Source organism: Lathamus discolor, chromosome 8 (assembly GCF_037157495.1).
Source record: "Lathamus discolor isolate bLatDis1 chromosome 8, bLatDis1.hap1, whole genome shotgun sequence".
In the NCBI taxonomy this organism is placed as follows: Eukaryota; Metazoa; Chordata; class Aves; order Psittaciformes; family Psittacidae; genus Lathamus; species Lathamus discolor.
The window spans coordinates 17,377,582-17,403,253 of NC_088891.1; the positions used below are offsets into that span (position 1 = coordinate 17,377,582).

At 42.1% G+C, this 25,672-nt stretch overlaps 1 protein-coding gene across 1 annotated transcript; it reads right to left on the minus strand.

The window, feature by feature from the left end:
* ANXA2 (annexin A2) lies at nt 1-23,988 on the minus strand. The gene is made up of 13 exons (XM_065688252.1): nt 23,880-23,988; nt 19,078-19,137; nt 16,216-16,315; nt 11,564-11,658; nt 8,734-8,847; nt 6,420-6,510; nt 5,085-5,164; nt 4,712-4,771; nt 3,961-4,054; nt 3,138-3,233; nt 2,102-2,160; nt 1,317-1,439; nt 1-386 (listed from the first exon to the last, which is right to left on the minus strand). The coding sequence occupies exons 2-13, from the start codon at nt 19,123-19,125 to the stop codon at nt 327-329; spliced, it is 1,020 nt and encodes a 339-aa protein (XP_065544324.1). The 5' UTR covers nt 19,126-19,137; nt 23,880-23,988; the 3' UTR covers nt 1-326.
* Nucleotides 23,989-25,672: the final 1,684 nt, after the last annotated feature.

Below are 25,672 nucleotides of genomic sequence, written 5' to 3' on the forward strand. Positions count from 1 at the left end.
TTATTAAAGTCAAACTCCAGTTTTATTTATGTTTTATTAGAAACATCGCACATAGAGGCAGAGTCTCTCACAAGCGCTTGTAACCTCGTTTATCTGTGCAAGGTTAGCTTGGCTGCACGCTGTTAGGACCCTTAGCAGAGCGAAGCAGAGCACTGCGGCTGAGGGAAGTGCTCACAGCACCGGCAAGCATACCACAGCAGGGGTTGGTGCAGGTACAAATGCGAGTCTAGGTTAGCTAGGCAAGTCATTGTCTTTACGATTACAGTAAAATGAAGATAAAAAAAAAAAGGCATGTCTCTGGAATCGGGCTTCTTCCATCACAGTTTTCAGTCCTCTCCACCACACAGGTTCAGCAGTGCCCTCTGATAATCCCCTTTTGTGTCTTGCTGTAAAGCAGTGGAAGAAAGAGTACAAAATACAGATGAGGAAATGGTCACAAAATATGTAAGTAGATGCATTGTATTCCAAGCCTGTGGAACAGACCAGTTTTGCAGTGGAAGCTGTATCGGGCTGGAGGAGACTACCTAGACTGAGTTTGATTTACGTGTGAATTAAAATTGTTCATCATTCTTGCAATCCAAATGCAAGGCCAAGAAGGGAGAGAAATTTTGGTATGAGAAGAGTAACACAACACAGGAAAGCTGAAGGACTTGAGTCTGCTCCTTCTCACTCACAATTGCAAAAATCATACATCAAGTTAATGACTTTGAAAATCTGCTTATAATCTAAAATTGACATCTTCAGGAAAAGATTTTGGCTTAAGATTTTGACTCAATTTGTGAAGCTGAATATACAAGGATTCATGTACCACATTCTGTTGTGAGGGTGGGGAAAAGACTAGTTTTTAAACAGATGGACAAAATCTTTACCTATGACCCAAGTTAATGAAACTTAGCACTTATAGCTCCTGCCCTATTACAGAAATGAACAAAAATCACTCCAGCTAAAAAGCCTACTCCTTCGGCACTGAAATGAAAGAAAGGGAGCAGCAATTTGGATGCTCTATTTTCATTCAGCAATCACAGAGCAATTCTGGTTTTGATTTTCTTTGGGTCTGAAGGTAGGACAGGTGAACAGAATTTTCCTTCCTAACACATAGGCACAAAGCCTATCCTGTCAAGTGGCTGCCAGGAGTTGTACCAGCTGTAGACTGCAAAGTTCAAGGTGGGTTTTTCAGTAATGCATGGATAACAACTTAATGCTCTCACTACACCCTCTACAACACCTCCCATGAATTCTAACGGTGCAATGAGTCCAGTGAGGACTGCTGCAAAGGTCCATACAATTGATATAAAAAGAAAGCTGAAAAAACTAACCTGGATGAAATAATAGAGAGATTTTCCATATTTCCTCTTGAATTCACTCTTAATTTTCAGCATGTCAACCTCACAGCGGGAGACCATAATCCTGATCAGAACCTTGTCACGGGTTCCCTTGCCCTACAAGCAGACAACCATTTAGAGATGTAATAGCTGAAACACATAAAAGGCCACTGTACCTAGTGGTAAGACAACTACAGACAACTGAGATGTAGCATAAAAGATGCAACGACTTAAATCTTCTAAGGTCACCATTCTGAAGCAGGAATTGAAGCATGAGCATACCTTTCTCATTAGCAGTGTTTGACCAACTTCCAGTCACAAATCTAGTTACTTAAGATTGTAAGCAGCAGTTCTGGTTCACCAGGACATCTTCCTGGTATTGCCCAATGCCTGCAACCAGGCATTTCTCTTTCCACCCTTTTCTTGAGAAAATGTTTTGAGGCAAATATAAAGTCTAATTTGGGCACTTCAATAAACAGCTTTCTCAGCTATCAGTTCTTGGTTACCTGCAAAAGATGTGTACCTTTGCTAATTACAACCAAATGATCTAATATATAATACAGATCATTATTATGAGACCCCCTCCTATACTTCCCTATACCAGGTGCATATGAATAGATAGTCTAAGCTTGTAACTGTTAATGGTTCTGAACAAAACCAACTCATTGTTATTCACATGCCAGTCAGATCATATGAATAAAAGTGCCCAAGGAATCAAAATTCAATGAAACAATGTAAAAAAAATAAAATTAGCAGAAAGAAAGAACGGTCTTCCCTACCTTCATGGAATCATACAGTCTGTCCGCAAAGTACAGCTGCTTGTTCTGAATGCACTGGACTGAAGAGGGAGATAAGAATAGTTAAATATCCTGCCCATACACAGAGTAGCAGAATCTTGGAGCCATTTTGAAAGACGTAAGTACTCAAAATAAGGTTTTCAGCAAAAGCTTCTCCAACAGGGAACATAAAGATACTGTTTTTACCTGAGCTGTTACTTAGAAGTTGTTTGGCCAAGCTTGTGATTGAGCCACAAATGCTTACAATATGGGAAAGTATCTCTCTTCATGGCTAGTATCATTTCAGAACGCTTAGCCCTCCTCCACACACACAATTCATTCTTCCATTTCTATAAGCAACCTCTTTTCTGAAAACACTCCTTGTATGCTAATCCATAAGAAGTCTCTCTTTCAAGGCTGAGCTCTGTTTATTCTCCATTTGCATTACAGAGCTCTCAGTGCACTCTTAGTCTGAACTGGAATTTTCCTCTTAAACTGGTGACATCCTAGTCATCATCTCATGCCACAGTACCAGCCTTACACTCTGCCTCCCCATTTCAAACAATTCAGTGTCAAATCAGTCAATAAAATAATAGCCTCTAGCATCCTTCACCACCCATCTTCTCTCTCTCTCACACACACGCACACACACGCGCGCACACACACAAAGTTCTCTCTCCAGCGTATGTCTCTATTGAATACTTGATGTGCCAGCCACAGTTCCAACCTTATAATTTGTTCAGGGAAACATTACACCTCTGTATCAAGCAAAAGTGGAACTAACAACAGATCAGAAGACACAGGTATTTGTATTTTCATCTGGAAAGCAAGATTTGTACTTTGCAGAGTGCAAAAATACACTACTTCTGAATACCTGTAATATCCTAAAATACACTAGTGGATCCAATAATGTCAGCATGTCCACTTTATTTCTCATCTGGCAACACAGAGGAAGCTGGGCCGTATCCTTATCACGATACGCTGCAAAAACACTGAAAAGAGCCTATCTAAAGCTAGTCTTTACTTCAGGGTAACTCACCAAGATTAAGGAAGGCATTCTCCAAGTCTCCCTTAACCTCCTTCTTGATGCTCTCCAACATATCATATGGGCTGTAGCTCTTGTACCGCTCAAACACTATGACAAGAAAGAAAACATGTGAAATCAACACCAAAGAAGTGGTATAAGTAACCACCCAAATCAAAACCAGAGACAGCACTGCAGAGACACATGATTAAAAACTTTCTGTCCAAGTCCTTTTGAGACCTTTATCTGAAGTACAGCCTCAAGTTTGGCAGCTGACAGTTAAGTTCCCATGCTATAGCCTTTCTGTTTTCCTTGAACACCTCTGTAATATGGTATAACACCATCTTAATCCTGTACTAGTATTTTTGAAACAACAAAATGTTGTTGTTTCAAAACAACATTTAGGCCCTGAATAGTCTTCAAATGGCTTTTCCATGGGCTTCTTACAGCAATATCAGAGCTGCTTTTGAGAGTCTTCACTGACAGATTTAAGAACACGATACAGTGAAGCTACCATAGGCCAGAGAAAGAAGCTAAAGACTTCTCAAGGTCTCCTGCAACCATGTTTTCTAGATTTGTCACATTTTTGTTCTCAGTGTTCATGACATATAATTGAGCATTGTTACACCTGTGTAAATAAGAGCTCTACATAAACTATGAAATTAACACTTCCACAGAAATGTGTTTTGAAAAAAAAAATTAACAGCTTGGACATGAATTAAGGCTTATGAGATCTCCTGTGTTTTAGGCATGCTCCTCACACTCATTTCAATCTTATCTAGGACAAAATATAACTTTCTCTTATAGGGAAAACAATAATCTCTCTCTTGAACAGTACCTTTCTGCAGGTGGGGGACACTTCTTTCAGTCATAATGTTGATCCACTTGGGCACATCAGTTCCCTTTCTCTTCACACCAGCATCATAGAGCTCCTGTGGTTAGAATGAAAAGCAAATCACGGATATCAGGAGTTCCACAAGAAGCCACTGCAAATTTATACAGCTCCCTATTGGAAACAAGCACTATTAGAACTGTGTCAGTGGAAGAAACACAAAAGGACATACAGTTGAGTAGATCACCAGGATAAGATCAATGGATTTGATCTGAAACTAAGACTAATAACTTTGCATTTACCTCTGTCTACAGAGCTTTGCTCTGTATTTAGCTCTGTTTACCTCAGCAGTACTGCTCTTGACAGACACAGAAGTAATAAAAAACATCTACAGCCACTACGTTCAGTGATAGCTCTCTCAGTCTTACACAATTACTTGGTTGCAACCGGTCCTCACAGTGTATGTGTTTCTTTTGTCAAAGGCGCTCTCTCTCTCTCAACATGCTCAATATGCCTATACAGCAAGTGTCTGTACAGGTACTACCAAGTCAGTAGCCTGTGAAAACTGGTAACTGAAGGTGTCAGGGTTGCAAGTGGCTGATATCTTGATAGCATACAAACATTACTGTGCAAGACAATCTGAAATACACACAACTACTTTTATAAATGCTTCTCACTCCCATAGTGTTTTTACTTTCAGTGTCCCCAAAAGCTACGTACTAACTTTAGAAATTTAATGGTCATTACCAGCACTTACCCTAGCATCCTGGTCAATCAGTTCATAATCAATAACAGAGTTATCTTCACACCTTTTGCCCTTCAGACAAGGATAACAGTATTTAGAAGAGGTTTAATAGGCAGTAAGCAGTTTGCTATATACACATTCTTTTCTCTTTGATTTTTTGAATCTGAATTTGCTAAATGAGTAACAGTATGCTCCATCCCATTACGCTGTTGCTATGAATGCCACATTTCTGTCAAAATACTTTGCCCTTCAACATTTGAATATTTTTTCCCCCCAAAACAGTGAGTACACAATGAAATTGGAAAGTTAATCAAATCCAATTGTTTTCCTGGCAGCCATCTGTTGGCTACCATTAGGAAAAGTGGAAAAATATGAAGAGACCTACCTTAGCCAGAGCAACCATTAGCTTGCGGAAATCACCAGATGTGTCTGATATAATGTCCTTTTCCAGTTCTGTCTTGTACACTAGAAAGTAAACAAACAAAATTAAAACAAATGGTGTCCTACAAATACTTCTTTACTGTATTTTATGCACATAAACAGCTACAATCTAAGTCGCATGTGGAAGACAAGGCAAAGGCATGCCTGCATAGCACAAAACCAACACTGCTGAAAGTTCCCATGCCATCGAAGTCATTGAAGGATAGCAGGAAAGCCTGAGACTATTAAGAGGAAGGGAATACTATTTTAAGCTCAATATCCTGTTAGATCATTCTTAAAGACCAGTGAACATTTGCTTGTTTGATAAATAAATGTCAGACTCCTGGATTTATGACTGGACAACTGCAATCACAAGTTTTATGCAAAAGACAAAAGCTGTTACAACAAACCAAAGGAATGCTGTGTGAGATTCTGGTCTGGTGTCTATACATTTTAATTGCTTTCCAAGTGATCACACTCTGTATTGCTACAAAAACCACATTTTCTTTCTCAACAGCAACCTAATTTATAGCAGCAACATTCTCTTTGCTGCTATATACTTTTTTTCAATACCAGCCATTAAGATTGCATTGGCTTGGCTTGGCCTTTTTGACTCAGCCAGCACCTCCACAACCACTTGACAATTACTAAGCATTAGCAAGCAGCGATTTTCTACATTTCCATCTATTTCTGGTGAAGCTCAGCTCTGAAGCCCAGGGAAATAAATAGGCAACAGACATCTGCACTACTGAATGGTGGTAAACCCAACCAGAATGACCAATACAAAAATATAAGGAATATTAAATGAAAATTCATATATCTACTTGTAACCAATTAAGAATTATAGCTTCAATCAGATAACATGCTTTAGAAAAGTTGAAAAACAATATATGCTTTTATGAAGTTTTATTTCATGCCTTTTCTGGCAGGTCTACCAAATAAACTTACAAGCATGCTTCAATAGATTTCAAATTCAAGTTCTTATTATGTAATTCTTCCTAGAATCCATAAATCTAAACCCATTAATTCTGTCACTATGCACGAAATGCATGTAGCTTGCAAAAAAATCCTTTAGACACAACTTGTGAGTAGTAAATGTTTGCTATCAAGCAACAAGACGAAACTAAATAAAACACACAAATACCCAGGACCTCAGTAGAAACTTGTATCTTATGTCCAACTGCCAGAAAACCAGAGGAGATGTTGTGTGATTCTAATAACCACATTCATACCAAGAGAAACTTATCCGAGTAACTTAGTGAAAGAACATAGTCCACTGAACCTTTCGAAGTAAACTTACTTTCCCTGTAGACTCTGATAATTTCACTAAGTTCCTGATTTGTTCTTGAGCAGATGATTTCAATGAGTGTGTCTTCATCAGTTCCCAGGCCCTGCAACACATACATGATTCAGTTAAGTGCTACAAATGAATAGGAGTACTTGAATGGTTAAAAGTGTTTTACAGACATCTCTTTTCTCCCAGTCTAACAGTTCCACAACCACTCTGGGATATTTTTTCCCAACTGGACCCAAGAAACCCCAGATGGAACATTTGTAGTTGCCAAATAGTTTGAAAATACTTAGAAATCCTGTAGGTATTTTCTCTGGGCAACGTGCATTTGTTGTGTCTGTAACACTCAGTGTCCTCCCCACCAGAGCAACTGGATGAGATCTACTTTGCACAACCCAAGTGTGATTTCTTCCTGTGCTCTCAGTGGACAGAAAACAAATCTGATTATTAGCATGCAAAGGGCAGCAATCAACTTGTTCTTCCCTGCTTTTCTTTTCCACCTTGGTTCATACAATTCCTCCATAATAAATGGAAAGCCAAGGATGCCACCATCATTAGCCATGGCCTTGTCTCCAAATCAGCAAGGATTTAAGCAGGTTCTGAATTTCTAGCTAATAAATATCCCCTCTTGAATTGTCCATATTTTCCACATACTGCACAATGCAAAAACACAGATGAAACAGCATTACAACTAGCTATATTAAGAAATAAAAATGCATTCAGTATGATAAACTAAATATTCAGATTTTATGTTTTCTTGAACAAATGGAACGATTTGAGAAGCATTTCAAAGCCACTTTTGTGATCAATGTCAATGAAGAATCAGTAATTTGAACTAAGCTGCATTACTACTGTTTGAAAAGCAATACAGGTGTTACAAAATGAATGTACAAATATGGGCATGGTCTGCTGAATAACATCTTGGGAAAACTTCCAATGCTGCAGTCCTTCACATGTGGAAAATGGAGACAATTACGTGAAAGCCCATCCTCTTGGAAAGTATTTGGAATCTTTTTAAAGATTTTCCAAATACTTAAGTATTTCATAAGAATAGGTACCAGAAACATAATTAATTCCTCAATGTCAACCTTCCTTTACCCAACTTTGATTCCCATGTCATAGCTTATGTTGCTCTATGTATCAAGTATCTATGGTCATTCCAAATAGAACGCATCAGATATAAGACATTAAAACAACAAAAAAAAACCCAAATCCCCAAAATAAGACAGCAAATGACAGATATCCTCTACTTAAACCACAAGAGGGCAGCATCTGATTACTCAAAGAAGGTATTTGGCCCAGAATTGAACAGTTACCAGCTCCATACTGGGCTAAATTTTTGCATTTGGGGATTTAAGTTTTGTTGGGGTGTTGCTTCTTTGTTTTGTTTTCTTTTGGGGGGTGGATTTCATTGCTTGTTTGTTTTTTTTCTTAGTCTGGAGAAATCAATTCATTGTTTTTTTGCGGTGGTCTGCATTTCAGGCATATTTCAGTTTTTAATTATTAAAAACAAAACAAACCCCAAAACTAAACAAAAAAAAAAAAAACCAACAAAACCAACAAGCAAACAAACAAACAAAACCCAAAAAAAAACCCAACAAAACCCCCCCAAAACCCCAAACTGATCAAGAACATTCAGAATTTAAGTGATGACTGTCAATCCAAATTCCCAAACTTTAGTTTGCCAAGAAAGGCAAATGCCCTGGCACGAGCACCTCTCGAAGTTGTCTTCAGTGGCCTGCAGAGTAGACATTTCTAAAATCAACACAATCTCTTTCACACTTGGCCTGTGGTTGTAGGAGACTGAACACAGCGAGTCACTGCTGCGCTGTTTCTCTAAAGTCTGCTTTTGATGCCCCATCCTCCTCCTCCTGTTCTACACAGAGGCAGGTCTGGTACAGGATGTTCTTTCAAGATCAGTGATATGACCCAGTAACTGGAAACTAGTGTTTAAGCTTAAAAATGCTAGCAGAGGATTTAATGGCTCCAGCTAACAGCTGCTCTCTTAATGACCTTTTTGTGCTCTGAACCTGTATTTATGGTTAAGAGCAGTCAGCAAAGCAGCAACCAGCCAGAACAGTCTGTCAGTTATTCCTGACCTGATGAATTTTGGTTTTTTCCTTAGGGAGAGGATTTAATTAACAGTTTAAAAATCACACAGCTTCAGAATTTGTCTCATTTTGGATGCCTTGTAGCTGGATACTTAAGCCATAGCACTTACAAAAAACTTAAACAATGGATATGTTAGAAAACTGTGGTCTTGGCTATGAAGTCCCTATTCATTCTCAAATTAACACATACTTAAATTTCAAAGCTCATTTACCTTCATGGAAGCTTTCAATTCAGAGGCATCATACTGAGCTGGTGTCTTCAGCAAGCCCAAGATCACTGCCTCCAAATGACCTGACAGAGCAGACTTGAGCGCTGCAGAAAGTTCCTGTAAAAAGGGAGGGATGATGGAAGAAAAAAATTAAAGCTCACTTCTGATCTCCAGAGAATTGAGCCTGCAGTGCTTGAAGTCTCCAAGCCTGCAACACTGTTTCTTACCCAACTGACAAGGAAAAAGAACATAAAGAGCTTTTCTTTTGTGAAAGCCTAAGAAAGAAATTAGGGCAAAGGAGTTTTTTCTCATCCTTTGTAAGAAAGATGAAATCCACTGGTGGCTGACAAAGTGATGGGAAGCATGGTGCAGACACAGCTGAACAGCTCCACTCCAGTCCTGAAGCACTGACACTTTGTTGGAGCTAAGCACAGACGGATCCCCGTCTGATTCCCTGTGGTCAGTGTTTCTCCACCACACTCCCACAGTTTTCCCAGTAGCACTGTATCATTTCTGTTTTTCTGATTATCCCAGCCCTTTACCAGCTGAGACATCGGAAAACTGACCGCACAGTTATTTCACTGTACAGGCCCAGTTCCCAAGCAGCTGAAGAGAAAATATTGTCCATAAGCACAGAAAAATTATCCCTGTCTTCAAGGAAACTACCAGAAGAGCATAGTCAAAGTCTCTATTGTTAATTGCCAGTCAATCCTAGAGAGTGAAATGGGCAGGTATGTTCACTTCACAGGATGCTTGCAGATCTGTAGCAAATGAAGTCAGAGACATGCCCTCTTTTATGGGTTTCAGATGCAACTTCAATAAAGCTAATTATCAGCTTCGTTGCCGTGTAGTTACAAAGTAGAAACCCCTGGGATCAAGTGTGGGGTTCACACCCATGAATGTATTCCCTAAACTGAATTTAAATCTATAGAAGAGAACTCCTACATTTCAATGTGTGAACTTGATGGGCAGGTGAAAAGGGCATACAGAAACTGACCTCAGAGAAGTTGGTACCAGAGCAATAAGGAGCCAAGGCACTTAGTTCCCTTTCCAGTCACCTATTTTAATCCAGGACGCTAATTAACATATGCTAATACTGTATGCATCTACTGTGTGGACTGACCAGGATAATAAATGGGGGTTTGGGGCAGCTAGCTATTTTAGTCTAAGAAACATTTCAGCACAATAACTCAGTTTTGGAGACATCATTTATTTGTGTGAAAACAGGTTCTTCAGTCACCAGCTGAAACACCAAAGACACCCTATGCCTCTAATAAATTTCAGGACAATGCCATGAATTCCAGTTAGCTGAGAGAAGTTCTTGCAGCCCCAGTATTCACTGGTAGCTCCATTAATACTAGTGATGGGGAACAACTGCATAGATCAAACACCCTTCCTCAAGACAGTTTCCATTAGACACAGCTCAACTCAAAGCAATGAACACAGAGGTAGATCTGTGACTTTTAAGAACTGTAATGATCCACTAAGAAATCTTGCAAGACACAAACTGAGCAGCCCTGTACAATACAGCACATCACCAAAGAAACCTGCACAACCTGCTGCCAAAGGAAACCATGAAGTTATACCTACATGTCTTCTCATATCTCACTTCCTCCTCTCCTGCTGTTCACTTGATTTTCACTAGGTGGTTTCCACTGCAAATTCCATTTTTTCTACAGACTGTTTTATTCTTTGGCACTTGATAAACTCTATAAATTCAGTTGCTCTTGGGTTGCAGTGAGGAAGAAGGTGTGAGAGAAACAGATGAAAAAAAAGCAGCAGATTTTGTTGACTGTGCATTTGTGTGGTCATGCAAAACCTTTAGCAAAGCTTTAAGTGATACATGTCACTACCAGGGAACGTTCCTGTGCACAACATACCCAGTGATCGCAGGCTGTGACCACCAGGTGCAGACGTGTGCACACATGCATGTGTCCAACCTGTGCGTGCTTCTGCATGTGCCTCTATCAGCAACGCATAAAAGTTGGTGAAATTCCCAAATTTAACTCTAGATTTACATTTGTGTTCAGATGAGCACTCTGGGCTGCTATTGGAGGACTACCATTTGGGGTCTGGAAAACCTGAAAGAGATACATTCATCACAATCCTAACTCTACATGAATTTCCTCTTTTTCATGGGCACAAAACTTCAATTATGGTAAGTTTCTCAACACTTCAGAAGTTAAGAGAACAGCTCTTGCCTTCCAGGTAGCAAGACTCATTATTCAGAACTCTACATGTTTTACAGATTTCTCTCCATCTCTCTCAGTACCCGAGGTACTTCTGACAGGAGAGTACCTAGCGATGGTTCAACTCATTTTGTTCTACATCTGCAGCTTGTAGTACAGCTAACTGCAGTTTTTCCTTATTTAAGCTAGCTCTGTGAATAGAAACAGAATACTTCCTTATGCTGAGTTGTCTTAACAGCAACAAAGCAATCAAACAGAAAATTCAATCCCCTAAGTCATCCCCCTTTCATCTTTTCCTTCAAACTGAGGCTTTTCATGTCAAAGGCTTTTTGCTGCTGTTTAACATATTTCACTAGGGAATCCTGTGGCTGGCTATGTCACCCATCCTGACTTCTGGCGGTGGTACTTCAGTCAGACTTCAGTCCGAGTTGTGCACACTCAATAAATTTGGAAGTCCCACCAGTCCTAAACTGTGGCAGCATGGACAAAGTAAACAATCCCTTAATTTGAGCAAAAACAAATATACCAAATAATACTCATCTCCAGTTTGCACCTAGTTAATGGTGAAACATGCAAGCCCTGAAAAAACCTAGCTGCCCACAAGAAGAATATGGAACACTTGGTATTTCTTCATGTTTTGTTACCTTTTTGGTTCTCCTCTGATATGCAAAAGCAATATCCTGCCTCTGCTCATTGCTGCGGTTTGTCAGGATGTTGATGATGGTGACCTCATCCACACCTACAAAGACATATGACAGAGTTAAAGATGTCTTGTTACTGTGCTCTTTATAGTAGTATGTTCTCTGAAACCCTCTTCACGTTTTTTCACAATGCAATATTGTACTTGATAGCTTCATGCCCTTAGCTCATGCTGAGGCAGACCTAAATCACTGCTCTGCATTCACATTCTTCTGGCCTGCAGAAGTCAAAAGGCACCATATGTCTTAGTTACAAATTTGGGATTGAAAACAGGCTGACTGCACATTTTGACCATAACCTACTCCTGCACATTTTAAAGTGTTCCCATTTTATAAAAGAAAATGGATTCTCCAGTCCAGAAACACACACACACACACACATTGGGCCTTTCAGCCACTGCAGAGCCACAGCATAAGCCAATGTCTTGAGCTTTTTAAGAAATTCTGAATTTAAACCATTCTTGGTATTCAAAAAAGGCAAATTACATTTTCAAGTTTTATCACAATTGTAAAAAGATAGAAGCCCACAAACGACTGTGTCCAAGTTTCTTATTCATATGCTTTATGGATGGAAATATGAAGTTAACTCACTGCTCTGGCATTTAATGGAAAACGTGTACTTGTACTTCACGCTTGGGAATCACCCTGCATGGACAGGATGCTGACTCACATCTGCTGAGCTGGGGTGGAGCAGGAGAGCAGCTCATACAGTTTTCTTTGCTGTTTACTAAAACCTCTGGAAGCCTCAGGGTAGTGAAACAGAAGTTCTTTTCTAAATTGATTCTGGCTGGGCAGATTTTATCAGTGCCTTCCTATCAATGGGCAAAGAGAAACTGTGGCTCTCATTTTTTTTATGTATTTTTTTTTTAAATACAGGAAAATTCTAAAAGAGTCAATCTGCTGCTCTGGTAAGATCACAGTTCTATGGCTCAGGCAGCAAAAGAAGAGGAAATGAACATGGCCAAAGTGATCAGTTAGAGTTGCCACTTGTTTTGGTTTGAAGACACTGTACTTGAATCTCCCTGGGCCCAAACAACAGCACCAGCATTGTTCTGGACAAAGCATCTGATATGGACATTCACTTTGCTTTCAAGGTGGGAGCAGCGCTAACATACTTTCATTCTGCAGGAGCTGGCATGCATTCATTCAGCTGATCTATTAGAAGTCTCTTCTCTTACACTTTATCTTCAAAGACAGAATACCAAAAGCTATTTCTGTGCTAACAGCATCTAGGTACTCCAGAGATCAATAATCTACATGTGTGTATGAAATAGAATTGTAGCTCACCTCAAATTATTAGTGGGAGATGTATGTGATTAGCCCTTGTAAGACCCCAACACCATTATGCATCTGGTGCCAACACAGTCCTAGGACTATCTGACTGAGCTCATGATCTGCAGTGTCTTATCTTCCTTGGATAAACCCCAGATCCCAGTGGGGTCAAAGGGAAAGAGTTAGATAAAATAAAAATGGTTTCAGCTGTGTTTTGCTCAGCGAGACTTCACTAACCCAACCCATGTTGCAATGAGATATTTCTTTACTGATACTATTAATACTCTGAATATGTGGCTGATGCAGTCTGGGGGGTTTCAGGCACTATCCTCCCCTAGCAGCATGCCAGCAGATTTCCTCTGAACTTTCACTTCATAACATTAAAAACTGTTAAAAGGTACAGGCATGATGGTGGATACATTATATAAACAATGAAATCAATCTTTACACGTGTCATTGTTTTACCAATTTCTGGGTATAATCAATTTATTATAGATGTATTTCTAAGCAATTTCCTACAACAAACCTGTGTTTGCACTCTGCCAGTCATGGAATAAAATAGTACACCATGAGACCTCAATAAAAGGTTGCAGTTTAGGTTGCAAGTAATGAACTATTCATAACCTAGTCTGACAATAAACAATAATTAACAAATTATTTGAGACACATAAAGTCTCAATGCTAGGAATAACTCTGAGACAGAAAAGAGACACTTCAGCAGTCTTCTTTCCTACAAAGAATTAAAAGGAAACCTAACATGCTCTGTTAGTATTCTTCTAGTTAATTTCTTCTATTTAGGCTGCTATACTTGAGCTAATCTATACACAGGGCACAATGAAATATAGCAGCCTCTTACCCTACACAGCAGAAAGCCAACATTTACAAAGGACACACTAAGGCACTAGATGAAGTTACCACGGAACCACTAACTAGCATAAAAATGAAACAGGCATAGCAGTGACATTCATTACAAAAGGAACAAACCAGAACTGCAACAAGTTGCCTGCATTAGGCAGACTCTAGTTTGAACTACTGCTAACTACAAACCCGTTTTGTATCATCTAGAGCCACTTTTGCACATCTGTGTGAACAGCCTGTCTAGACTATTGGATATATACCCCCTGCCTTTAACTCAACTCCACACAAAGCCCAACGAAGGGCTAGGCAACGTATTTGTGCAGTGTAGTTTTTGCAAACAGACCTAATTCCCAGTAAAAACATCACAGTATTTGCCACATATCCCACAGTACATAAAATATGTCTGACCTCTGAGGAATCAATCTGCAGAATGTGAATGAATTAGACTATTTAGATATTACGCACAGCAGAACAGACACTATACTCCAGATCTTTGCCCCAAAACAAATATGCAGCTGTTGTTTAGCTAGTAGAAAGTTTCACCCATTCCATATGCCATCACCAAAACAGAGATTCAGGACTCTGCCTCAGGGAGTTTGCTTTACCGAGAAACAGCTGAGAATTCATTAGACAGTAACTTTTCAAAACCCATATGTACTTTAGAGAGTTCACATTTTAATAGGTTTTCTGTACTACCAGATCAAAATATCCTGTAACGAAGCATTTGAAGTCCAAGGAAACAGCACCTGGAAGAAGGATCCTAACACTCTGATTCTTTATCTCCCCCAGGAATACTTCCTTTGAGGTCTTTATGGTAAAGACTCAGTATTAAAACCATAAAGAGATTCTCCCTTCTAAAGCCACCTTTCCAAAAAAGCTCCCATAGAACGAGCTAATAGAGAGAAGCTCAATCCCACAGACACGCAGGTCCATTAAAAGGTTTCCTTATTATTTGTTCAGAGTTGGGAATCATCTAACAAAATGTTTCCATGTCTTTTAAAACCAAACTCAGCAAACTCTTGTCTTTGCTGAAAGAAAGGAAAAACGCAACATGACCTTGACTTTCCTGACTGGAAAAGCTCTTCTACTGCCTATGATACTGCAACTTCCTTTTGCATTAATTAACTTGAGTGTTCAAATGTGTAAGTCTGTACCTGCCCTGAAAGTCTGAAGGTCTATTTGACACATTTGGATTTGCCCTATAATCAGAGCTGTAAAAGATTATTAAGCCTAGACAAAACTCTACTTACACACAAAGCATCGTCTGCCAAACACGACATTTACCTCTCTCTTGCAAGAGGATTTTTGACAATAAAAGCAAATCATATGATGATACAAAATCAGAACTGAACCTACGGTGATGAGCAGACAAGGGATTTCTCCAGTTAAATTACGAAATCTTGTGAAACGAAGAGTTAGGGAGGGGCAATGTTTTACATTTCATAGCAAGTGAAACGTGCTTTGTTGGCACTGATGGAAGACTGCATTTCTTCCTCATGAGAAACCATCTGGCTGTTAAATTTCTCCTTCTCCTGACATGTAGGCAAACAACTTGGCAGTTCCAGCTATACCCAGCCTTGCTTCTCTGGCCTGGAGGAAGTCTGGAAGCGCGGCACACCCTTTGTTTGTTCCAGAGCAGGACTAGGGCAGAGGATCACTGCCCTTGGAATACCACCAAGGAATTACTCCAGAGTTGTAGTTCATACTCCAGGTACTCCTAATTGTTTCAGTATTCCAGGTTTTAACGTGCAGCTGCATCTCTGCCCTGCTCCATTAATGGTTTCCTACCAGTCAGTGGAAGTGATGGATCCTGGCACTGATATAAAGAGATGGAAGCCTACCTGAGAGCCTGGTTCAGAGAAGCAGAGGGCTCTCACATTGCCCTGCCCCTGAAATACTGCAAAATCATTTCAGAAACTAGATACCGCTGTTTCTAGGACTTTCTCAGAGCCAAATTAATACAAGACACATAAGTATTTAGTTCAAAAAGTGGGAGAAAAATATTCAAACCACCCCTATGCAGCTGTCTGGAGAGCTGAAAGGAAGAAAAAATGCCCAATCCAATAATCCAGTAGAAATCCATTATTCAGAGCTTGGTCCCAAATCTGCCACAGAAGCTGACACTTCATTCTCAGTGGCAGAAAAGTAGTAGAATTTGAAGTACTGATGGATAAAGAGAAGAAAGCGGACATTTTCGTCAGTGATAACCTCAACAACTCTTGGCTATAAACTTCAAAAGTATGCTCAAAGCATGTGTTTACAGAGCTCAAAATCAAACTCAGTCAAGATTTCATCTGTGAGGTCTGAAAAATCCAACACCTCCTAAAACAGGTATCCTCCAGTAAGGATATTGAAATGTTGCTCAGGAGACATAACACCTTTTTCTTTTCTAATTTAATTTTTCCCCTCCCCAAGCCAGCATTCTACCTTATACAAGCAGAAATGAAGCCACAGCCCACATTCCTCACCTTTGGTCTTGATGGCTGTTTCCAAGGCTGCAGCATCCCGGTCAGCATCAAAATTTGAGTAGGCCTTAACTGTGGCATAGGCACTTGGTGGGAGAGAATGCTGGAAGAAGAAGAACCGCCTCAAAGTTAAATCATGTAACCCTGTCCTCACTGCAGGTAATGAAACACATGCCTCTTGGTTAACTGCTATTGAGACACATATTTAAGTTCAAGAACTACCACTGGGTTACATCAAAACGGAATTCCAAGATCCACTGAACTCTGTTCTGCTGATGTGAATTGCCCTGAAATACACTCGCAGCCATGCTTACAACAAAGAAAATATACATATCGATACATTATTGCAGCAAAAACCTAACACACTCCAAGTTTATTCACTAAACCTCAAGCTTCTAAGATGTGGAGTTTTCTGGCTAGATCTAAAGGAAATGGACTACAGAAAGCTAATTCAAAGACTGTTTAAGTCTGAAGTATTTCAGATTTGAAGCCAACACTTTACTTTGGATTATACGGTAGAATTTAAAAATAGTAGAGGGAGATGGAAAATTAGCAATGAGTAAGTCAGAATTTACTGGAGACCTAACCTCTGTCGGGAAGGTACAGTGACCAACACTGAAATTGCCAGAGCTGTTTCCTAAGTGCACCAACAGTTAAGCTTTCCTGTTAGAGATCCCTAGAAACTTTAGTTTCAGTCCTTGACTCCAACACAAAGTCAAGTTCATAAAAGAACTAAGCTATTTTAATATCCCTGGAGGATCTTTTTACATGCAAATTGTTAAAAAGAGGACAAATTTTAACTAAAAAAAAAAATAAATCCATGTTTTTAAACTACATTTGACTCTATGCTATTGAGGTCTCACTGTCCCAAACAGATTCCTCCAACAGCAACCACTAGGTCCTCTTTAGACTGTGTTATGCTGCGCAGAGGAGAAGTCAAAAAAGTACCAATAAACTGAATCATTCCTTCTTTTGCCTCTTACCATGGGCTCAATCTAGAAATATGGTCCCAGTTTGGCCCTCAGCCATACCACAAAAGACAGCCTTTCCTCGTAGCAGATCAAATTGCTAACAGCAACAGGAACTGGAGATGTGCAGTGTCACCTAGGAGAAATCTGTGTGCCTGGAAGACTACTAAACTAAAGCCCATTAGTAGACACAATCATGTGGCACATTATCTAATTAACTAGCACTCTCAATTAGCTGAAGCAAGCCACCTGGTGAGCTAAGCAGAGTTGGGTACCTCTCCTCCCACCCATCCAAAGCTCCATGTATTTTCTGAGTCATCTGGACAGTGTTTTACTGTAAGATGATCCTGCACTCTTGATAAAACACACACCATATTGGCAATTTGAGAGCCAGCTTTCCCTCTGTCCTGTGGCAGAGGAAACGTACAGTACTGGTACCATGTTTTCAGATAAGAGTTTTTCCAACTGATTTTCCAGTTTCTTTGTCTTGAAACAAATAAATCACTACACTGCTGATGCAGAACACGAGAATTCCTTATTGCACAAGACAGGGCTTAGGTTCAGCCGCAACCATTCTGTAAATGTGTGGTTGAAGTACTGTGTTTAACATCACTGAACCTGCTGAATCACTGCTTGGGGGAACTGAGCATATCCTTTATGCAGAATAGCTACTACATGATTCTGGCTTTCAACTTAAGATCTACAGAACAAACCAGCCCCCTGATATTTCTTACACTGTATGGCAGGATTTCTGATGACAATGGAGCAGCATTCCAATTTGACTTCTGCAACTACTCACAAGCACCATGGAAGAAAAATTTCTGCCCTTGAGAACAGATACCTCAAATAATATTCCAGTAATTCTCCATTGAAACAAACGTGGCCAAGAAATCTGAAGGGCTGATTGCTTTTGCAGTACAAAATCAGCTTTGCTACTTACCTACAGTGCATTAGCCACTTTTTTGCAAGAGCTCTTGCACAAACATCAGATGGCATAATTTATTTTGCAACAAGTTCAAAACTAAGCGAAAAGTTTGCTCGTCCTGACCTCAGATCTGGAGTTCCTGGCTATAGAATTTAAAAGTATAGCAGGTTTATAAGCAATATGATGAAATAACACATGGAGAGGATTCACTTCCTCTTCAGTGACAATCACAGAATAACGAAATTCATGATATGATATCCTGACACTACACTGGGAATCCCACGATCTAATGTTGCAACAGAAGAAATCAGAGTGTGGCTTTCTGGTATTTCAATAAAACTATGAAGCAAGTTCTGATGTGGTGGAAAACGCACCATCAAAACCAAGAGTCTTCACACTTCAAACAAAAATTGAGACAAGTAGTTTGAGAAAATAAGTTTTTTCAAGAGGCAGTTTGGTTCTGGTGACAACTGTAAGATGCCAAACATTTTCATTCTATTAAGTAGTGTCCTCCATTCCCCCATTTTTCATGGGGAGCGGAGACAGGGCGGAAGAGGGATGAAAACTCAAAAGATGTCAGCAAACCCAAACACATTTCCATCTCATCATCCTTAACTCACTTATTCCTTTGGAAGAAAGAGAGACCATCGATGTGAACTAGCCATTCAGTCTGTCCTACGATTTCTCTCATATGGCCCAGCACATGAACACTGCTCATGCTGCTGGCCAGTTTGAAGACCTGTCATTTGCTAGTCACCTCAAATAATTGTCCTATGGTTTATGGCTACTTTGTGGTTGAAAACTGATCACTGCTGACTAGGTTTTGGGTTAATGACAGTTTAAGCAGAAGAGGTGTGTGGAATCTTGTAAACTGTACAGCTCAGTACATCTGTTGGTAGAGAGTCTTGCAAAAGAAACAAGATGTGCCAGGTAGGTAAACCAAACTTTTCTTGCTTAGATAGTAATACTTACATCTCCTTCAAGGCTGAGCTTGCTTAAAATTTCATGGACAGTAGACATCTTGAAAGAATGCTGGAGAAAAAAGAAATAAAACAAATAGACTTGTAAATGTATTTACAGCTCCATCAACGTGTTATACAGTCCTGAAAGGCTGCAGCACTGAAAGTGACGCAATCCAATGAACCTGCTAATCCCAAGCAAGAAAGCAGACTTAAGAGTTTCCAAGACACACCACCAGTAACAACTCAACAGTGAGAGGTCTTAATTCCATTGTACAATAAAAAGTTACCTTTAAGCCTTAAAAATACATTTCTTCTGCATTTTAAATACTTAAACTTAGGGAGTGGAGAATCTCTACCTTAGAAACAAAATCAACTAAGCTTAAAACCCACCACCAGGAAAACTGTGCAGAAACATTATATCCTGGTCAACCTCAAAGCCAAAATGCAGTAAAAAGTGGTAGCATTTAAATCAGATGCTTGATTCCTCAAGTACCCATAGAATACATTGGAACTCTTTATATTAATGCAGACACTGTATAAAGTCATAACGCTGTTTAATCCTGGACACAGGCGACAAATGCCCCTAATAGCATATGGTTTTGTAGTGGCTCCCCATTAGTTAAGGAACATAAGACAAGCTACAAACACCAGTTAGTAACAAGGCTGTCAGATACTAGGTAACAAGGACTCTCTTAAAATAATAGTTCTAAAAGTAAGAGCCATTGAGGCAAGATAATCAACATCACCCATCATCAATAACCCAGGCTAGAGAGGGCTTTGAGCAACCTGGTCTAGTGGAAGGCGTCCCTACCTGTGGCAGAGGGTTGGAACTGGATCTTTAGGTCCTTTCCAACCCAAACCATTCTGTGATTCTATGATCATTGTTCCATTGCCAGAACCTGCATAACAATATCTTGCTAACATATAGAAAGAAAAACAGGGAAAACCCCAACTCTGAGACAAACTATACGCACTGCAGAAATGAACACTGATGTGATATGCTTATGTTACAAGGCACTGCCTTTTTTCAGCTCTGGTTTCTGGCCAGGGAAGTTTGGCAGAGCTGTGTTACTCTTTTATTGGAAGGGTCTCCTAACTAAGTAGGAATTTTTTTCCAAATGTTATAAGCCAGAGGCAGTATTTAAGAGGCCTGATACATTCCCAAAACTCTACTCTCAAATTCCTCTACTGAAAGGGCAGACATTGACACTTACATTCCCTTCTTGTCATCCGTGTTGGTACCTGGAGCAAGTATTATTTTGCCTGTTGGAAGTTAAACCTTGTTTCTCAGGAACTCCACAATCAAGCTGTGGCGAGCCTTATCCAAAAGTGAAGTGTTGGCTTGATGAGAGGTAGGAAAGAAAAGACAGCAACACCTCAAGGCCACTGACATTGCACTGATTGGTAACTGAGCCTGGAACCAAAACTGCACTGGTTTTACTGCTGTCACCGGTTCCCCAAGTCCAGCTCCCACACCCTGCGAGCCAACCCCCAGCAACTGCGCAGCCAGGCCTGGGCACAGCCTTGCAACTGGCTGTCAGATTCTTCTTTTATTCTCCATCAGTCTCTGTTCTGCCGCTGCTGGGGCTCTCCCAGGCAAGCAGTACAGGCCACTGAGGCACATTCCCCAGGCAAACCAAACTCCTCTCCACCCCGTGATCAGTCTGAAACCAACAGCTCAGAGAACCAGCACAAAATTTGAAACAGTTTCTTAATCATGGGGATCTGGTTAAAACTATAGAACAAGTGTTTATTTTTTGGTTTAGCTCCCATAAACATACTGTACCTGTAAAAAGAAAGCAGAAAAATCCTTACTTTTAGCAGGTATAGCAAGTGTTATGAGAATAAAATGTAGAAACACAATTAGATGGCTTTTGTAGTCTAACTGCTGTAATCACACCTTTCCTCACTTATGATACACAAAGAAAACCTTTCATCTTCTGAAGCAACCTGGGTATAAGTAACAAAAGAAACTTTACTTCAAGGGAAAATTAAGATCCCAGGGAATCAGAAAAATAAGACAAAGAATGAAAATCAGTCATGCATCAATTTATTTGAGATTAATCTTTCTTGGAGCAAAAATCCAACCCAGCCCTTTAAAGACTGGCTACAGACTTGTAATAGGCTGCTACCTGGTACTGGCACTATTAACCATGCTGGTTAGAGCAGGATGATGTATTACTGAGTCATGAAATCCTTAATGTTTACTCTTAATAAAATGAAGTACCTAACAATAAAACCTTTGTACTCTGACAGCATTACAACCAGTACAAAGATGAGCAACTCGAGTCCTTTAGTCTTGCTTGTCAGAAAGAACTGAAAAACACCAGTGAAAACTGAAGCAAAGCAACTGCAGCATAATCTTTCACAAAACAACCACGGAACAGCTTTTTGCAACACTCCCGCTTCTAAATCAATTAAAACCAACATTGAATCAGGCTTGTTGGAACAAAAAACTTGGACAGAGTCCAGGAACAGAACTATCACACCCTCACTTGAGCTGGAACTGGGAGGTTCATACCATCCGCACACAACTCTTACAGCAACCAACCAGCCATCAGCAGCAAGCTGGCAAAAGTAAGAAATGGGAGGTTTTGCAAGCAGCTTTGCAGAGAAAGATCTTTCCTGGGAGAACAAATGCATCTCTTGTCACACCCTGCTTTGTAAGTCACTCATGTCTGAGAACAGACTCTCGCTGTTCTCTGAGGGACTGATTTTATCTGATATAGTTTTGACAAGTTCTGGGAGGGTCTGGACATGTAAACAGAAAATACTTGCACTAACTTGTTCTTCCTTAAACTGGAAAGGAATCAATCGCTACCTTCCAGGTGTAAACTAATACTTCTATACCCTAAGGCAAGTTTCTACAACCAGTTTTGTCCTAAATCCACATGACGTAAACCATAATGCTGCTCTACTAAAAGGAACAGCATCTGTTTTGAACTTGACCCCCACAGTAATTAATTACTGATTTGCAAACCTGTTGTTACACTGGGCCTAGTTTATATTCAGTACCTTATTTCCATAACTGTTTGGTGACAGAAAAGCTTGTGTTTACAACCAGTCCCATATCTCAGTTCCCAGAGGCAGCTCCCACACATTAAAGCAGAAAACACCCATGTGAGCCACCCAAAAAGTGTCAGGTATGCACAAGCAATCACAGTGCTCAATAAGCAGAGTTAGCATTTTAAGCAGCACTTATTATATGTTCATAGACAGAGACTGAGCAATGGGTGTTCCCAGGCATCTGAGCCAAGGAAACAGCACCCCTGGAATGAGAGAATGGAAACTCTTTCACTTGGAGGCCGTTTATGTCAGGTCTCCAAAAACTAGGGCATGGTCCAACAGAGGAGAGGAGGGAGAGTGAGGAAGATGTGCAGTATCTGCTGTACATGGAATAAGGACTCAGAATCATGCACTTATATACAGTGCTAACCAACTGCACATACCATATCTCCCCAGATGACCTGGGACAAAGTTCAGCAGAACACTGAAAGCCACCACTTGGAGAAAACATCAGTTCTAAAGGAAAGCATTTCAAACCCCTTTGTACCACAAACATACTTTAACCGGTCTCTTCCACAGACTCTGCTAATAGCCTGGGATGCTCCGTTCCAGGAAGATGCTATGCACATACAAAATGAAGGACTTTTATTTCTCCTTATTCAAGTTATTCTCACTTCTGGGACTTTACAGGAAAACCACTTTATCAAGGCAAACTATTTGATACATTAACTAATGGAAACTATATTCACATGGGCTACTTATGACAAGTAGCTCCACCAACAGAAGGCAAGCACACCTATGGATGGATCACTCAAAGGCACAGAGGTTCAGAAAGATCCCTTCACTCTTGACCTGTATGTTGGATTCTGCGCACCTCTGAACAGATACGACATTTGAACATGAACGTAAGAACAACTAGCATCAACCAGAATCAGAGCTGACATCTGTAAGAACACGACCCACTTCTGCATGACTATCTGGAACCATTTTACTTTTCTCCCAGCTGAAGTACACGGCCACATTCCTTTGCCCTGTCTCCCCTCCTCGCTCGAGGATGGGGAAGTGGCGCCCACGCTGACTCACCAGGCAGCGGCAAGATCTCAGCGATCCTGCTCACAGAGGCGGCAGGGTGGGGCAGCCGCGCCCGGCTCTGAGCGAGGAACCGCACAGGGCTCCCTGCCACGCCGCGGGTGCGATCGAAGGCCGAACTCGGGGATCACTGCCTACCCGGAACACTGCCTGCGCAACGGCTTCTCTTGTGCCAGCGCCTGCAGCATTGCCAGCGGCCGCACCCGGGGAGGAGGGCAGGGGCCGTAGCCCCCGGCCGAGCCCGACGCACGGGGCCCGCAGCCGGGCGAACCCTGCCTTCACCGCCCGGCGCGGAACAGCCGCATGGCTTGGAGGCTGCGGTCTGAAAAGTGACCGTATGCTACCATCGCTGACACAGCTGAGCCTGCGTGCGCCTCCGCGAGAAGAGAAGAGCAAGGGGGGGAAGTTTGACCGAGTTTGGGAGCGGTTCCTGTTCCCCTGAGCGCTGCCGCCGCACCCAGAGGTGCTGCGGGGGCATGAAGCTTCCCGAGGGCAGCCCCGCCCGCAGGGCCCCCGCTCCGCCGTGAAGCCGAGCACGGAGCAGTAACTGACGGGCGCGCAGCGGCGGAGGACGAGAACGAAAAGGAGCGCGAGTCGCAGCAGGGCGGCGGCCGCACCCCGCCACCGCCCCGCGGGGCTGCTGCTGCTGCCGCTGCTGCCTCCCCCCGCCCCGCTCCGTTCCGCTCCGCGCTGCGGGGCCGCCGGGCGCGGGCTCACCTGGCCGGGGCGAGCAGCGCGGCTCCAGCGACGGCTCCGGCGGCGGCTGCGGCCCGAGCGGCCCGGGCGGGGTTTTAAAGGGCCGGGCAGGTCCTGCCCGCCCCGGCGCCCCCCCGCCGGCCGCGCGTCTCGGCGCTGACTCACCCGGGCGCGCCCGCCTCCCGCCGCAGGGACGGGGTGGGCAAGGGCCGGGCAGGAGCAGCCGCGTCCTCCGCACCGTGCCCTGCAGCGCCACGGTCCCCACAGCCCCGGGGGGGCAGCGGTACAGAGCCCCGGGGTGCGCGGGTCGGATCTGCCCTCGCTCCCCAGCCCCGCTCTCGGCACAGCGGCCCGGACCCTACTGAGCTGGGCATTCTCTGCCACCCGTCAGAATGGCACCCTCTCACCCCTGGGCTCTGGCACAGCGAGCAGAGTTCCCTGCGGCTATGGCTAAGACCGCTTCGCACCGACAGTACTTAACAGTCAGAGCTCAGAGCGCAGCATGTGTCTGAGCTGTAAGAAATCATTCAGTCTATTCTGAATGACCAGCAGAAAAGGACCTGGGGGTGCTGACTGATGGCTGCTGAACATAAGCCAGCTTGTGCCCAGGTAGCCAAGAAGGTCAACAGCATCCGGGCCTGTATCAGCAATAGTGTGGCCTGCAGGACTGGGGCAATGATCACCCCCCTGTACCGGGCACTGATGAAGCCGCACCTCAAAGCCTGTGTTCAGTTCTGGGCCCCTCACTACATGAGAGACATTGAGGTGCTGGAGCAGGTCCAGAGAAGGGCAACGGAGCCAGTGAAGGGTTTGGAGCACAAGTGTGATGGGAACGGCTGAGGGACATGGGTGGGGGGGTTTAGTCTGGAGAAGAGAAGGCTCAAGGGGGGACCTTACTGTTCTCTACAACTGCCTGACAGGAGGACGGACCAGGATGGGGCTGGGCTCTGCTCCCAAGGAACAAGTGAGAGGACAAGAGGAAACAGCCTCAAGCTGTGACAGGGAAGGTTTAGAGTGGATATTAGGAACCAATTCTTCCCCAAAAGGGTGGTCAGGCATCAGAATGGGCTGCCCAGGGCAGTGGTGGAATCACTGTCCCTGGAAGCGTTCATAAACCGTGCAGACGAACCCCTCAGTGACATGGTTTAGTGGTGGACTTGGCAGTGCTGAGGGAATGGTTGGACTTGATGATCTTAAAGGTCTTTTCCAACCTACTGGTTCTATGACATATGCCACAAGCAATAACACTAGAAGACTGAGACACAAGCTCTGCAGCTCACCAAACTATACTCATATAACCCAAACAGGCCACTGCACACCCAGAAGGGAAGAGGGGAAATAAAAACTTCTACCAGACTGGCTGCTGAAAAATAAGTGACTGAAGCCCAGGTGTCAGATGGTAACAAAAGCATGATATAGTTAGAAAGGAAAAAGTATTTGCAAAAGAAGATCTACAGTTGGCTCACTTCAGAATACTGCTCCAGCACAGCCAATTCCCTGCTGATAAAAAGCCACCATTCCCAGTACATGCTGTCATTCCTGTAATTTCAGTGTGGCTTTTTCAGTCCCCTGCAGGTGAATACCTTTACGCAGTCCTTTCAAAAGTATATCGTCACGGAGTGGTTTTGATTCTGCAAAGAGATTTGCCTCTGCTACAAGGGTTTTTTTTTAGGCACAGAGACATCTTCTGGCAGAAAAAGAGAGTAAGAAAGTTTCAGGCTTGGCCAGGTACATAAAAACAGTGGTGGCAAAAGCAGGCAAGCAAGAGAGAGACACAAGAAGATGGTCCAAGGGACAAAATAATTGCTGGGATG

Excerpts from the sequence above, each read along its gene's own strand:
- ANXA2 (XM_065688252.1), bottom strand. The coding sequence starts at position 19,125 with ATGTCTACTGTCCATGAAATTTTAAGCAAGCTCAGCCTTGAAGGAGAT. Across the intron at positions 16,316-19,077 it reads AGCTCAGCCTTGAAGGAGAT|CATTCTCTCCCACCAAGTGC; the intron begins GTAAGTATTACT and ends TTCTTCTTCCAG. Across the intron at positions 11,659-16,215 it reads AACAGCCATCAAGACCAAAG|GTGTGGATGAGGTCACCATC; the intron begins GTGAGGAATGTG and ends ATGTCTTTGTAG.